Raw genomic sequence first — 17,319 nt, 5'->3', positions numbered from 1 at the left:
GGGCCGCTTCTCCACTAAGTCCTTATACCAGGCCATCGCCCCGTCGACGGCCCCAGATACTATCACGGTTATCTAGGCCATCAAACAGCCACTCAAGATCAGGATATTCTTGTGGCAGTGGATTAGAGGCAGGGTACCTTCTAGGGTGGAGGTGCTCAAACGTAATGGTCCTGGGGATGGGATGTGCCCCTTATGCGACACGGTGGAGGACTCGAACCACGTCTCCTTTGCGTGTGTCACAGCCCAATTCCTTTGCTTCCGCGAAGCCGTTGGCGGTCATTGGTGCCATACCAACGTCCCTGACCTCTTCGTGGAGATCCGGTCCGTCCCCCCGTCGGCCCGCCACAATAGGTGGTTGACCATTGCGGTGCTAGTGTGGACTCTCTGGATGGTCCGCGATAAGCTTGTGATTCAGCGTGTTCCTCTTCGACGCTCTACTGAAGTTGTTTTTAAAATGTGTGGTTTCCTGCAGCTCTGGCGGCCGCTTAGCCGTCCCTCCGGCCAAGACGCCATCAACACCATCATCGCCGACCTCCGCTCGATGGTGCTTCGTCTGGCCCCACCGCTTTCGCCGCCTCCCTCCGAGCCTGATTAGCCTGCTATGGTTGCCTCACCCGGTGCTGACAGTTTGCTTTATATATAAAGCGGGGCGAAGGCCTTTTTTGGTATCAGGGTGGAGGTTTCGCCGGCGGCACAGGCGCTGGTGGTGGTGTGGGGGTGGGGTAAAAAAGGGAGAGCCGTTGCCATCGCCTTTGGTTTTCACAAGCATGCTAAATTTTGTGTTGTTGGTTCGAAACTTGGGTAAATTAATTTCTATGGAGCGCCGTCGGCATGCATGCACCAACCAGCTGCACGTTTGGTAAACTTCAATAATTGCGTGACCACCGTCGTCAGACAAACCCCATGCTAAGTCGTCGTCGCATTCGCCTACCTAAGGAGCCTATGTGCAGTACAGCCTCTGATCTAGCTGCTCACTCACATCTCCTACTCCTCCCTCGCCCCTCTATATATACCAGTCACGGCGCACAGCACAGCAGCGCTATACATTTGCCCGATCAGTCTCTCCATCGCAGTCGCAGGCCGCCAAGTGCAAGAAATGGAGAGCGCAAGGGCGCCGGCCGGCGACGTGAACCTGGACTTGCGGCTCGTTCACCCAATGGCGGCGGCGGCATGGCGCCCGCACCCGCAGACGCCGGTGGCAGCCGACCGGACCTTCTCGTGCACCTACTGCCGGCGCAAGTTCTACAGCTCGCAGGCGCTGGGCGGCCACCAGAACGCGCACAAGCTCGAGCGCAGCCTCGCCAAGCGCAGCCGCGAGCTCTCCGCCGCCAGCCAGGTCGCGATCGCCTCCTCCAGCGCCGCGTCTTCCCCGCCGCCCTCCGACTTGATCAGCTGGTACACGCCGGGAGGCGGAGATAGTGGCCAAGCTCCAGGGTCGGCCGCCGCAGCCGCGGCCGTCGTCAGCTGGATCGCCGATGGCGGCCGCCGCCGGTACGTTCATCGCGTGCACGCGGCCGGCAACGGGGAAGACGACATCGATCTGTCGCTCAAGCTGTAAGACGCACGCACGCACGCCCGCACGCACGCGTATGGAGTGGACTAGAATGCATCTAGTAGCTTGTCCGTCCGTACGCTATAGTTCTACTTCTACTACGTACGTACGTCAGTTGTTTCTGTGCATGTATGGCACGACGTTATTTGTTGTTTAAATTCTTTTATTCAAGTCCAGTTTGTTGGCCGGGTTGATTATACAATAAACCAGTACTCCTACGTACGTACATATAGAATTAGCCATAATATCATATAGTAACCAAATCAGCTAGCTTACGATGCTTTTACGTCGTTTCCTCGTGGAAGGGATTGCTCGGATTTGCTCGGACATGTTCTTCAAGGTGAAAACCTAGAATTTAATCTTTGGTGGTTGGATCCAATAACGGAGACGCTTGAGCGCTATTTTCTTTATGAAGGCATTATTATTGAAGAACGTCGTTGTCCTTGTGGTGTCAAAAGATGATTGGTGCGTATATGGTTTATATTAGTTTGTCAATCGATGTTGATCGCTTCAAGGTTTTTTTTATTTATACTCGCTTGGCATAGCTTTGGTCTTGTATGACTTTGCTATTTGCCGGTGTTTTTATATACATGTGTTGGAATTGGCTTTGTACATTCTAGATGTGCAGAGACCGAGTGTGCGTTTTTTATGTCTGTATCATCTTTATGCTTCATTTCGAGTTAATAAAATCTACCCTTTCTCAAAAAAAAATTAACCAAATCAGCTAGCTGATGCAGTTACGCAGTTCATACTTGCTTCAGTTGAAATTTTATCAGACACGCTAGTATTGCATGCTACTCCCTCCTTTCAGAAATTTCTGACTTGTGAGATTGTTGATGTGATTTGTAAGATGAGCGATGGTGCTGCCATACCAGATCTATCTGTCCAGAACACATAGGGCAAGTCCTGCGGCAGCTAGGATCGATGTACGTAATACCACTTCACATTCGATCACAGCCACTGAATTTACTGTCATGCTTAAATCGGACATCAAGCATTGGATGAGTAGTACTCCCTCGTTTCCTGTTTCGGAACTACTCTGTGCCCTGACACTTCATGCCTGATTTTCAGACGATACTGGATCCATTGGCTATGCGAGACTTGCTCATAACCAAGCTTGGCCGGATGCATAGCATCGTCTCAAAATCGGGCATGAAGTGTCGTCCGTATAGCAAGGCTCTTTTGGTTTATATATAGGGTTCATCTTAAAAAACAATCTTAATTCTACAACCTGTCATCATATGTTTAGATTTTGAGATGCATTAAATTACCGAATGCGAAGATCAAGAAAAACTCACCCATGTATGTAGAAATTTTTGGTCATTTAGTGGTCATGCATGTATGCACTGTGAAACATAACTTTTTGAGAAAGATGAGTGCACTCCCAGGTGCATAGGGCATCTAATAATACCCATAGTGGTAGTAGCAGTAATGATAACATCATAAATATTTAGGCAAAATAGATGGTGTGGCAAATAATTAATAAGGAAAGAGAGGCATGTGGTAGCATACTTCCAGCTTTTCGGTTTATAGGGCTCATCTCAAAAAATTTGTTTTTCCCGTTTTATAAGTCTCAATTCTACTACTTGTCATCACATGTTTAGATTTTAAGGTGTATTAAATCACTGCATGCAAGGATGAAGAAAAAATTCAACAATGCATGTAGAAATTCTTGGTCATTTAGTGAGCATGCATTCATGTGGTGTAATTAATGCATCGGTATACATAATTCTTTAAAAAAGATGAGAGTACTAATTAAATATTTTTGCAAATTATGAAATAAATTCCACCGTTCATTATCTATCTTGGTTAAAGAGATTTTTAAATTAAGCCCTATAAACCAAAAAGGATGGAGTAGTATGTTACTCACACTAGTATGAGTAACATACGTTACTCTTCACTGTAGAGATAATAACATTTACTATGGGCAGTAGATTGGGCTAGACGAAAAACAGCATTGATCTCCCCCACTAATAAATGAATTCTCATGTGCCAGTGCATGAAGGTTTTCTTGTTCATTAATTGGACCATGCATGTGTATAGTATCCTGGAAACCGAACGAACACCTCCACCAGTGCATGAGGCAGTAGTTTCACGTGCATGATTAAAAATTAAGGCTGTACTAGCTTCTTCTTCTATTGTCCCGTCGTCTATGTTTTTCATTTATTTATTGGGCTTGTTGAGTTATGCTTTTAGCAGAATCTTTTCGTACCTTGTATTGCGCTACCTTGTGTGCGGCGGTGTTGCGTGTGTGTTTGGTGTAAACTCTTGTTGGACCTTGTTGCTTCATGGATTGCTTTATATAAAATGGGGCGAAAGACTTTTTCAGTAAGGCGGTACTGATCACATGAATTAAGAGGGTTTTGTTGGATTTTGATCGGCTATTTTTCACAAGTGAAATTATTGCTTAGAGCAAACGACATGCAATCTCTAGAGATGCATCGTGACTTATTCTTGGATTATATATTTTTTGTTAGGTGCCTATGCACCGTCCTACTTTAGTAAACTATGAAATTTATTTCACCATTTATCACCTATCTTGATCAAAGAGATTTTCAAATTGAGCCAATACAACCACTTCTAATGCACGGATGTTTAGATAAGGTGCTAAATGCATTAAATAACTTAGCAGGTGGGAAACAGAAACGCGTCCGCCCCAGAGTCGCTCCCGCGGGCGACTCCGGGCGGCTTCCCTAGCGCCGCCGCCCCAGCCCCTCGCCTCGGCCTCTCCTCCCTCGCCGCCGCCAGCGACGTCACCGGCCAAAGGCCGCGTGGGGCAGGCGACGGCGGGGCGTCTCCTCCCGCGCGCAGGTGGCCGGCGTCGCGGGGCGCCCCCTCCTGCCCGTCGGCGTCGGGCGGCGGCTCTCCTCTGCTCCGGCTCCCCTCCCCCTCTTCGGCGTCGTGGTGGCCCGCAGGAGTGCCCCCCTCTCCTCCCTCCCCCTCCAGCGCAGCTTGTGGGGATCCGAGGAGGCGGGTTGCTCTGGCGGCGGATCTAGGTGGCTCTACCCAGATCTGGTTGGTGTTGGTGGTTGGTGGCGGCGGGGACGGCCGGCGGCCCTGCTAAGGTGGTGGTGGTGCTGCTGGCGGCTGTGCTTCTCCGGTGGGGTGGTGGAGCTTCCGGTGGTGTTGGCCAGGGCGTGGATGCGGGGATGTGGGTTGCCACGGCGTGGTGGTGGTTCATGGCGGTGGTCTGGATCGTGTCACAGCGGCGGCTGGTCATCTCTGAGAGCGGCGTCGGCCGTCGGTGAGCGGCCTTTTTCGACCTTCGATCCCTCCCCTCGTCGTCCGGGCTCTACCCTCGTCATAGGGCTGGACCGCTCCTAGTTGCGGTCCATTGCTCGTCTCGCGCCCGTGGATGCGAGACAGAGCTCGTCTCGCGCCCGGCAGCAGGACCGTGCTTGTCTCGCGCCCGGCAGCAGGACCGACCTCGTCTCGCGCCTGGCAGCAGGACTGAGCTTGTCTTGCACCCGGTGCAGCAGGACGGGTGATGGAGGCCTTTTTTGGGCCGGCCCTTTGGGTCTCGGCGCCGGGGGCCATCCAGGGGTGTGTAAAGGAGCGACCTTTTCACTCGTCTCTTTGGTTGGGGTAGCGACGGGTCTCGGGTGCAGTGGTGTCAAGGTCTTGGATGCCGGGGCGGCAGCCCTGGTGGTAGTAGCGCGGTGCTCATGGGCAGAGCCCGTGACTTGGTGCTGCCCGGTGACCATGGCCGTATGGGCGGCATGGTGGCAGGGGTGTGTCGTTCGGTGGCGGTGAGTGTTTGCTGGGTGAAAACCTGTTCTATCCTCGGACGGACCGGCGGCGGCGTAGCGCGTTACCTTCTTGAAGGTGCCGTCGCGGCTCTCACCGGTCATCGTGTTGCTCCAAAGGAAACTCTGACCCCCGGGTTAGGCGGTGGCGGCGCGCTAGCGTCGTAACCTTCTTGGAGGCGCCGCCTTGGAGCCCTCGGTTCGTCATATGCGGCTTCATCTCTTCGCGGTGGCGTGTTCCCGGTGGAGGTCCCTGATTGCTCTTGTAGTGTTGGGGTGGTGTTGCTGCGTACAGCGCCTATGTATCCCGCCTTGGGTGTGTGCGTGTGTTGTCGTGGGGTGTGCTTGTACTTGGGTTGTGGTTGATCTGTGATTTATATATAAAGCGGGGTGAAAGCCTTTTTCGATAAATAACTTAGCAACTCAACTCTCCAATGCATAGGTGTTTAACTTGTTGTTGCTAAGCTTATTTTATTTAATGATTTAGCATACTCCCTCCTTTCCGGTTTAGGCTACTCATAGTGGGGAGTATCATATGCTAGTAACATGCGTATGATACTAGTGTATGATACTACCTTCATAGTGCATAGTATCATAAACTAGTATCATACATGATCATATTTATTGCCATGCATGACACAAAGTAGCATAGCATTTAACATGATACGGTATCTACCTAGGTTACTCTAACACTCTCTCTCTCTCTTCTTTAATTATGTGCCACATAAGCATGTTTGCTAGTCCCAAGTGCATGTTACCACTTATGTTACCCCCACTATGGCCAGCCTTATAAGGCTCAATTCAAAAATTTCACCAACCAAGGTAGATGGTGGGTGGTGGAATACCTTTTGGACTTTGCAAAAGCACCCAATTAATGCTCTTGTTTTCCTCAAAAAAGTATGTTTACCAATGCATTATTTGCAATGCATGCATGCATAAATTACATGCATTGGTCAATTTTCTCTTAATGCTTGCATGCAATGATTTAATGCACCTTGGAATCTGAATATGTGATGGGAAACAATCAAATTGAGCCTTATAAAATGGAAAAACTAAAATTTTGAGATAAACCCTATAAACCGAAAAGGAGGGAGTATAAACTCTTTCATGCATTGGTCCGCTTCTTCCATTTAAGTGGTTTGACTAGGTTCGCGGACTTGGCATTGATTCTTCCTGAGGCCATCAAAATGATCTCTCTTCTTCTTAATAATTGTGCCATAACATTCTTTTGCTTATGTGGCATATGCTTAGCAATTGTAAGCCGTGAAAAATTGGGAAGGACCTACTGAACCGGATAGGAGGGAGTAGCAGTAGTAGTTTCGCATTCGATGTCGTGTGCTGATTTTCCTGTGGGCATCTGCAGTTCAATTACTACTACCTAAGAGCAAGTACAATAGAGCTGAGTCAGCTAGCTATAAGAAATAAACTAGTATATTCTTGCTTAGTTGGAGGAAAGAGAAGAAGAGAGAGAAGGGAAGCGGACTCTTGGTGAAGAGCCAGCTCTAGCACGTGCTCCTAAACACTTTGTGAGAGTGAAAGGTGGGCCATATAATAAAAAAGTAGTACACTCTTCTAATCAACTATTGTACATATTGGCTATAAGATGCGCTATAAATGACATGGCAATGGCTTATAGCCAGCAGTTGGCTATACTATTAACCATGCTCTAACTAGGTCAACACTTCTTGGTCCTGTAGCTTTCAGTTGCAGATCCTACGTCCATGCGTCATAGCGGACACTAGCTAATGCTTACCCCTAGTTCCTATGGAGTTGGCTATAGACGACTTTCTTTTTGTAAAACTTACTGCTGGCATGTACCTTTTTCTTTGTCAGATACTACTTTTTGTGCTAATCACGCTACATCCAAAAGCCGAGCCTGCAATTAATGGATCCAATGATCTGGAGAAGCTAACGCCACCATTCCTCCTTTTGTATATAAAAAGAGAGAGAGAGATTCATCCAAAGAGAATGCCCGAGCCTATTTCTGATCTAGTGCTCATTTTTCAAAGCTAACCACTGTTCCCTCTCTGATCTTGTGGATGGTTGAGGTGGTATTTGGTTCCAAGGGACTAGACTTTTTTGTTAGGCCAGAGACTAAAAAAAAAGACCCTTCAGTAGATTCTTTTCTAGTCCCTGTAGAAAAAAGCCCAACCTGTTTGATTACATAGGGACTAAAAGGGACTTTTTCTAGTCTAGTCCCTGTAACCAAACACCCCCTGAAACAATCCTCTATCCTGCGGCCAACAAAACACACTGGTGTGACGCCCCCGATTCAATCGTACACTAAACATGCACGCAAACGTGTACGATCAAAATCAGGGACTCACGGGAAGATATCACAACACAACTCTAAAACATAAATAAGTCATACAAGCATCATAATACAAGCCAGGGGCCTCGAGGGCTCGAATACAAGTGCTCGATCATAGACGAGTCAGCGAAAGCAACAATATCTGAGTACAGACATAAGTAAACAAGTTGCCATAAGATGGCTAGCACAAACTAGGATACAGATCGAAAGAGGCGCAGGCCTCCTGCCTGGGATCCTCCTAACTACTCCTGGTCGTCGTCAGCAGCCTGCACGTAGTAGTAGGCACCTCCACTGTAGTAGTCGTCGTCGACGGTGGCGTCTGGCTCCTGGGCTCCAAAGTCTGATTGCGGCATCCGAGAAGAAGAGGAAAACGGGGGAAAAGAGGGAGCAAAGCAACCGTGAGTACTCATCCAAAGTACTCGCAAGCAAGGAGCTACACTACATATGCATGGGTATATATGTGTAAGGAGGCCATATCAGTGGACTGAACTGCAGAATGCCAAAATAAGAGGGGGATAGCTAGTCCTATCAAAGACTACGCTTCTGGCAGCCTCCGTCTTGCAGCATGTAGAAGAGAGTAGATTGAAGTCCTCCAAGTAGTATCGCATAGCATAATCCTACCCGGCGATCCTCTCCTCATCACCCTGTTAGAGAGCGATCACCGGGTTGTATCTGGCACTTGGAAGGGTGTGTTTTATTAAGTATCCGGTTCTAGTTGTCATAAGGTCAAGGTACAACTCCAAGTCGTCCTGTTACCGAAGATCACGGCTATTCGAATAGATTAACTTCCCTGCAGGGGTGCACCACATAACCCAACATGCTCGATCCCATTTGACCGGACACACTTTCCTGGGTCATGCCCGGCCTCGGAAGATCAACACGTCGCAGCCCCACCTAGGCCTAACAGAGAGGTCAGCACGCCGGTCTAACTCCTATGGCGCAGGGGTCTGGGCCCATCGCCCATTGCACACCTGCATGTTGCGTGGGCGGCCGAAAGCAGAACTAGCCCCCTTAATACAAGAGCAGGCTTACGTTCCAATCCGGCACGCGCCGCTCAGTCGCTGACGTCTAGAAGGCTTCGGCTGATACCACGACGTCGAGTGCCCATATCTTTCCCACGTAGTTGGTTAGTGCGTATAGGCCAGTGGCCAGACTCAGATCAAATACCAAGATCTCGTTAAGCGTGTTATTATGAAGCAACCGCGAACGCCGACCAGGGCCAGGCCCACCTGTCTCCCAGGTGGTCTCAACCCGCCCTGTCGCTCCGCCACAAAGATCCACACATAGGGCCGTCGGGACAAAGGTCCTTTCAGCCCCCAATCCGTGAATCACTCGCGGGTACTCCTCGAGCCGACCCGACTTTAGTCACCATCTGTAGTATGTATATATGTATAGTATATACCCGTGATCACCTCCCGAGTGATCACGGCCCAATAGTATAGCAAGGCAGACTGACAAGAATGTAGAGCCAATGATGATAAACTAGCATCCTACACTAAGCATTTAGGATTGCGGGTAAGGTATCAATGACTGTAGCAACAATGACAGGCTATGCATCAGAATAGGATTAACAGAAAGCAGTAACATGCTACACTACTCTAATGCAAGCAGTATAGAGGAGAATAGGCGATATCTGGTGATCAAGGGGGCGCTTGCCTGGTTGCTTTGGCAAGAGAGAGGGGTCGTCAACTCCGAAGTCGAACGGGGCGGCAGCAGCGTCGGTCTCGTAGTCTACCGGAGACAAGAGGGGGAAGAAACAATGAATACAATGCAAACAGATGCATAATGATGCATGACATAACAAGTAACGGTGCCAGGTGTGCCCTAACATAGTAGGAGGTGATACCGATGAAGGGGGGAAACATCCGGGAAAGTATTCCCGGTGTTTCGCGTTTTCGGACAGATGAACCGGAGGGGGAAAGTTGCGTGTTCGGTATGCTAGGGGTGTGTGGCGGATGAACAGGCTGCGTATCCGGATTTGTCTCGTCGTTTTGAGCAACTTTCATGTAGAAAGTATTTTCATCCGAGTTACAGATTAAAAGATATGATTTTCCAAAGATTTAAATCATTTTCTGATTTTAATTATTTATTTACTTCTATCGTTATCCAAAACAGTGAATGATGACGCAGGCATGACATCAGAGTGATGTCAGCAGGTCAACTGGTCGGTTGACAAGTCAAACAGACAGGTGGGTCCAGTGGGACCCACATGTCATTGTCAGGGGCATTAATAGAGGGTTTAAACTAACAAAATGGGTTAATTAGCAGGTGGGGCCCGGTAGTCAGTGAGAGGTTAGTGTTCAATTAACTAATTTAATTAAATAGCAAATTATCTATTTATTTTTATTTGTTATTAAGGTGGGGCCCATAGGTCAGTGAGACAGGGGCGGCCCAGTCAGCAGTTGACTCAGTCAATGAACAGGGGGACCTGGGCCCACCAGTCAGTGGCACGGGACGGTGCCACGTGGGTGCCAGCTCGGCACCGGCCGGAGACGCGCCGGAGCTAACTCCGGCGACCATTCCGACGGCCGAGCGAACGGGAGAGCGGCGGAATTCGTCCACAGGTGGTCGTTTCACGCGCGAGAGGGCGCGTTCGAACGAGCGGAGCTAGCCGCGTCGAACCGTGGTGGTTATGTGGCCGGAGGTGGCCGGAAACGAGGCCGACGACGAGCTACGGTGGCGGCGCGTATGGGACCTCGACGAAAACGGCGCTACGGAGCTCGGCGGAGCGCGTGCGCGTGTTCGTTGTGCTCCTGGGGGCTCCAGGAGCACGGTGCTGTGCTCAGGCGAGCGTGACAGCGGCTATGGCGACGGCCATGAGCTCATCGGCGGCGAGGTGTTCGGGCGCGACAAAAGCGGCGGCTGCGGCTACGGGGAAAGGCCGGAGAGAGGGGGAGGCGATGTGGCTGCTCACCGTGAGCCTGTAGGTGTGCGTTAGCGGGCTCGGGGAGGACCAACGGCGGCAAATCGGCGCTGGAGACGAAGACGGTCGCAGGAGGAAGAAGGGGTCATCGGGCTCACGGTGGTGGCTCCCTTCTCGCTCCAGTTGGTGCAGAGGGTGTAGCCGAGGACGACGCGTCTCATGAACGTGCTGGCGAGGCGCGGGGTGGCCGGTGGCCGCGGCTACGGCACATCCATGGCGACGGCGGCGTCGGTTGAGGAGGGGAGGGGATCTGGAGAGCGAGGGAGAGAGCGACGAGGGGGAGAGGGGGCAAGTGGGCGAGTGGGGAGGGAGCCCGAGGTGTCGAGGCTGCCCTTATCCTCCCCGCGGCGCCTGTAGCGGCATGGCCGGCGAGGTGGTTCGGCGGCGACGTGCGCGCGCGGTCGCTCGCGCAGTGGAGCGAAAGGCGACCTGGTGGGGGGTGTGGGCCACATGGCCTGTTGGGCTGCCAGGTGGGCTGAGGCCCATGGGGGGGCGCGGTGGCCAGCTGGGCCAGTCGGCCCAGTTGAGGGGGGGGGGGCTTTTTTTCTATTTTGTTTTGTTTTTACTTTTTATTTACTTTACCTTTTCTGTTTTAGTTTTGTTTCCTATTATTTTAGTTTTAGTAAAATGTACACTTAGTATCTAAATTAGTATTTCAACCTAGTCCATAGTCACAAGAAGTCTAGTCCTCAAATAAATTAGTTTGACATTTTATTTATTACAAAAGGTATTTAAAAAAATTGTTTTTGATGTTGTTTTATTCATCTTATAGTATTTAAACATTTTATAAAGGTGTGGCTTCTCCACCATAATTACCTATACAATATTTGGTTCACTCTGAACATTTTAGTTTTAAAATTTGAAAACTTTTATTTATTTATTTTGATTGATTTTGAATTTGATTTCGAATCAGTTTCGATCTAATGCGATGTTAGCAATAGTAACCGAGGTGAGGTGGCATCGTTAACGCGGGATTACTGTAGCCTAATTATCCGGGCGTCACAATTCTCCTCCACTACAAGAAATCTCGTCCCGAGATTTAAGAGGGGTGTAAGGGGGAAAGTTTTGGTTACGAAATTCTAGCGAGTGTTCCCAGTCTTGGTTGCTCTTCTCAAAGAGGTCGATCCATTATGTTGATGTCTTCGTTTCTCTGCGCAAGTCACCATGACCAAGTTGTCATCCTTTCTTCGGGATCTCCATCGTCCTATGAACGCGACCAAGGGAAAAAAACTTCGGAAGAACGCATCTCCACAAAGCTAGGCATCTGACGGTGAACTCAATGGGGAATACACAAGGTACCCCACGAGTTGTATTTCAGTGAATTCGTTGAGTGCAATATACGCTGGTACCAAAGTTTCAAATGGGTAGGCAATCATTCGATGACTAGACAAAAGCTGGAATGGGGGTTTGAACAACGAGAATAACATGGTGTTTGATCCCAGGATGAATAATGGTATAGCATTTAGCTCATGAATCATACACGAAGCCAGGTGCAAAGGATACATTAGAATCCAGGTTGTGAAGAAGAGTCAGGTTTCGATCCAGTGGATCTATGGGTTATGGGCCCACCATGTGGCTTGAAAGTAGGAAAGATGGTGACATCTTGCACAGCCGCGACAGGGAGGCATGTCAGTGGATATCTTGTCAGCTATGTCGGCAACAATGTCGGTACCAAGGACGAGGAACAAAGAGAAACCATTTTCCTGCTCGTTGAACGAGGCGAACCAATTGGCAAAGTTCTCACCCATCGGTGGTTACCGGAATGTCATCAACAATAGTAACAGGGTCTTACAGACAGAGTGGTACAACAAGGTGCTTACCTAAGCAGAGAATTATCTCTGCTCAGTTAAGTCAGATTACAGGAAAGGTTAAGCAAAAGAATGGAAAGGAAAACGTGATTATCAGATTAAACAGACCAATGGAAAGAAAAATTGTGATTACACACAATTATTAGGAGTATATCCTTCTCATGGGCAAGCAGAACATGGCATACAGGGTAGGAGAGCAAGTACCCAACCATTCAGATAAAGAGGCAAGGATTCATCAAGATGTTACCCATACAATGGTGTTTGGATAACTGACCAAGAAACATTTAGCATCGCGCCTCCAATGTTCTTGTTGATGAGCGGGGTATCATATCATGCTTCGAGGTAGCAATGATATGGTGTTTCAATCAAGGGTCTGACTTTGGATACACAAATGATCCATTAGGAGCAACTTATAAAATAAGTTTTACAGTTTCCTCCAGGAAGAATGGTTATCCTTGCAAAAGAAATTATAATGATAGGTCCTCCAGCTGGGGGGGTGCTAGGCATGACATCATATTACCGGGTCATCAAAGGACCAACATCATAACTCCTGGAAAGTTGTCCCAACCATCATATCTGACCGAGATTCAGATCCGGTTGGTGTCATGATACCTCAGACTCGGGATGTCCGAGAAGAAAAGGTGCAACACAAATTCGATGAAATGACATTGCAAGATTCTCGAGAAATGAACTATGGGAGCGGGTTCCTGAAACAATAGTTCATCATTACACCAAGGAGGGGATGAGGAGGTGGCTGATGGACTCAGCAAAAATTCATTGAGATTTCCAAAAAGATGGGTTCCCACAATTATGCGGACAAGGAGATAACATTTGTCAGATCTGATGATATAATGATGTATGCTCGAGGGAAACATACACAATTAAACATTGGTTGAAAGGTGCACCCGAAATATGGGCTTAGGTAGCATGATCAATGTTAGAATGGCGATTCAATAACCAAAAGACTTAGAATGGAGTTATGGACCATTCACTTCAAAGCAATAGGGTTGCTAGGAATTTTGAATTCACACATCATAGTTCAATTTTCGGTATTCCGGTTAGAAACAACACGGGGACCAAGAAAGAAAGTGATGGAGAGAAGTATCACTATTTCAAGAATTCTTAAGAGGTACAGCAATCCTCACAACATTCTTGATAGAAAAGACAGTAATACTTCAAGGCAGAACACAACATTAGCTGGAGAGCAGGTTGTATTCATAATGTGGACAAGCTCGCGATGAAAGGAAGTCAAGGGTGTTGTCGATGATAATAAAATCATCGAGGGCATGGAGGGTATTTCTCATCATGAACACAGTTAACATCTCGAAAGAAGTCAAAGTGTTGAAGGTGATCCGACACAATTGTCGAGACATTTCATGAAGGTGTAATTGATTGGCGATGACAATAAGTCAAAGGAATGATGAAGCGAAAGGTTATTGAAACCACTAGTACAATACAAACTTGAAACCAAAGATTGTTGTTCAAGGCGAAATGATATGCCGAGGACGATCGCCGTAAGCTTAGCTATCATCGAAAGTTGTGCTCCGGGAATAAGGACCAGGTAGCACGGTTAAAATTTAGCATGATAACGATATAGCCGATCAGGCTAGGAATGACTTGATGGAGTATTAAAATTCTCAACAACAAAGTACTGGGAGTACTGAATCTCAGTGTTGATTCGATTCACAACCCGGTGTTTTCGGTTGACGACAACCTAGAACCCGTGGAGTGACTATGACGGGGAAAGGTAGTACTTCATCAGAAATTCATAAGATGAAGTGCAATGGGTTGATATCCTTGAGATACCAGGGGGTAATACTCGAAGGTAGAGTAGAATAGAAGCTTGACAGGTGAAATGATGTGCAGAAGACAAGTAATTTAACTTGTCCGAGAAATGGGATCAAAGAAGAACAATATGGCCGGAACCACGATTGCAAAAGATCAAATCCCAGATATAAGATGAACTTATACCAAGGGGATAATTAATTTAAGAGAAGCTTCCATGATAAGATCTACATCGTGTCCATGGGCATGAACACAAAGTTCAAGGTCGACTCCCACTTCTTCAATGCCTAACCTATCATTTACTTCTTGTTTTTCGAAGAAGTTATACAGCAGAAAATTATCTGGTAAAAACACTAGAATTGTATGACTCGTGAAAACTTTCGGGTTCACACGGTTTAGAGAAGGCATATGTTCAACCCATAAGGGCTTCTTAGAAAAATATACCACAAGCTTCAGAGTAGATAATACAAGCTCGAAACTAGAGTATGGTTATCAAAGTAGAGGATACAAATTACCAAAGGCATTATATACCAATGGAAAGGCTCACAAGGTTATTGAATATGAAAGACATTGTCGGATGATAAATTCAACAAAGGATCTGACGGTCCATAACGGAGCTGATGTGAGCATCGGCACACAACCAGAGAAAGAAACAATGCAAAGGCATTGGATTATAGAAGCAACTGACTAATTCAGAGGTCAAATGCAAAGGAATTAGGATTTTCAAATCAAGGGGTCCGAAGCAAGGCTCTGATTAGGGGTAGATAAGTTGAATAGCCTTAGGGGTACAATCGACGACAATTGGATTGGTTGAGAACCAGCTCAGTCTGAGCCGGAAAGATAATTTAAAAGGATCAACTGATGATTGCGTGCATTCGCACTCATGTTGAATCAATAGGATCAAAATCACTGTGTCTAAGGATACTAACGAATATTGCCAGACATATGGAAAGCATCCATAATGCAAGCAAACAAGTATTGCAGAGCAATAAGCTACTGAGGAATTTTGGAGGATCGAATAGTATTTCAAGACTATTGTGAAACATATGAACAAATGGGGATGAGCGGATACTCGATAAGGGTGAGAAATTATCCGTAGGAGTATTCAGGTGGCAAGGAACAGCAAGGCAGTAGGCACAAAATATTCTCGAAACAATAGAGGGGATTTCAGGGTATCTTGTTATAACAAGATCGATTGGGAATAAAAGTAAGAACGGCAAGTGTATGTAATTATCCATAGGGATATTTCGGTGGTAGGGAATTGCAAAGCCGATGAGCACAAGGGTCTCGGGGAAAAAATCGAGGGATATCCTCAGAATCTTATGACGAAGCAGGTGATCTTCCGGAATGAGGGCTCTCCAGGAGAAATAGTTAAGAGAACCTAGCGTTAGAGTTAGCAAAATCATTTAACCCGAATAGAAGAGAGATTAGAGTCCTAGAGTAAAGGTCGAGAAGTAAAAGATCTTAATACCACCCAATGGCGACATGGGCCCATGGGCCGCACAGCCATGTTAGTAAAAGTTTTGCAATGACTAGACTCAACTTCGGCCAAGGAGTTTGGAAGGGGGATTCCTACAGGCAGTCGGCTCTGATACCAACTTGTGACGCCCCCGATTCAATCGTACACTAAACATGCACGCAAACGTGTACGATCAAAATCAGGGACTCACGGGAAGATATCACAACACAACTCTAAAACATGAATAAGTCATACAAGCATCATAATACAAGCCAGGGGCCTCGAGGGCTCGAATACACGTGCTCGATCATAGACGAGTCAGCGAAAGCAACAATATCTGAGTACAGACATGAGTAAACAAGTTGCCATAAGATGGCTAGCACAAACTAGGATACAGATCGAAAGAGGCGCAGGCCTCCTGCCTGGGATCCTCCTAACTACTCCTGGTCGTCGTCAGCAGCCTGCACGTAGTAGTAGGCACCTCCACTGTAGTAGTCATCGTCAACGGTGGCGTCTGGCTCCTGGGCTCCAAAGTCTGATTGCGGCATCCGAGAAGAAGAGGAAAACGGGGGAAAAGAGGGAGCAAAGCAACCGTGAGTACTCATCCAAAGTACTCGCAAGCAAGGAGCTACACTACATATGCATGGGTATATGTGTAAGGAGGCCATATCAGTGGACTGAACTGCAGAATGCCAGAATAAGAGGGGGATAGCTAGTCCTATCGAAGACTACGCTTCTGGCAGCCTCCGTCTTGCAGCATGTAGAAGAGAGTAGATTGAAGTCCTCCAAGTAGTATCGCATATCATAATCCTACCCGGCGATCCTCTCCTCATCACCCTGTTAGAGAGCGATCACCGGGTTGTATCTGGCACTTGGAAGGGTGTGTTTTATTAAGTATCCGGTTCTAGTTGTCATAAGGTCAAGGTACAACTCCAAGTCGTCCTGTTACCGAAGATCACGGCTATTCGAATAGATTAACTTCCCTGCAGGGGTGCACCACATAACCCAACACGCTCGATCCCATTTGGCCGGACACACTTTCCTGGGTCATGCCCGGCCTCGGAAGATCAACACGTCGCAGCCCCACCTAGGCCTAACAGAGAGGTCAGCACGCCGGTCTAACTCCTATGGCGCAGGGGTCTGGGCCCATCGCCCATTGCACACCTGCATGTTGCGTGGGCGGCCGAAAGCAGAACTAGCCCCCTTAATACAAGAGCAGGCTTACGTTCCAATCCGGCACGCGCCGCTCAGTCGCTGACGTCTAGAAGGCTTCGGCTGATACCAGGACGTCGAGTGCCCATATCTTTCCCACGTAGTTGGTTAGTGCGTATAGGCCAGTGGCCAGACTCAGATCAAATACCAAGATCTCGTTAAGCGTGTTATTATGAAGCAACCGCGAACGCCGACCAGGGCCAGGCCCACCTGTCTCCCAGGTGGTCTCAACCCGCCCTATCGCTCCGCCACAAAGATCCACACATAGGGCCGTTGGGACAAAGGTCCTTTCAGCCCCCAATCTGTGAATCACTCATGGGTACTCCTCGAGCCGACCCGACTTTAGTCACCATCTGTAGTATGTATATACGTATAGTATATACCCGTGATCACCTCCCGAGTGATCACGGCCCAATAGTATAGCAAGGCAGACTGACAAGAATGTAGAGCCAATGATGATAAACTAGCATCCTATACTAAGCATTTAGGATTGCGGGTAAGGTATCAACGACTGTAGCAATAA

The 17,319-nt window shown here is 48.0% G+C and overlaps 1 protein-coding gene across 1 annotated transcript; it reads left to right on the top strand.

The window, feature by feature from the left end:
* Positions 1 to 1,051: 1,051 nt before the first annotated feature.
* Positions 1,052 to 1,738, top strand: LOC119340858 (zinc finger protein 4-like). Its single transcript, XM_037612765.1, has one exon. The coding sequence runs from the start codon at positions 1,097 to 1,099 to the stop codon at positions 1,556 to 1,558; it is 462 nt and encodes a 153-aa protein (XP_037468662.1). The 5' UTR covers positions 1,052 to 1,096; the 3' UTR covers positions 1,559 to 1,738.
* Positions 1,739 to 17,319: the final 15,581 nt, after the last annotated feature.

This window comes from Triticum dicoccoides, chromosome 7B (assembly GCF_002162155.2).
Source record: "Triticum dicoccoides isolate Atlit2015 ecotype Zavitan chromosome 7B, WEW_v2.0, whole genome shotgun sequence".
Lineage (NCBI taxonomy): Eukaryota > Viridiplantae > Streptophyta > Magnoliopsida > Poales > Poaceae > Triticum > Triticum dicoccoides.
The sequence above is the reverse complement of the archived record's forward strand: the minus strand, read 5'-3'. Positions and strand labels throughout refer to the sequence as shown.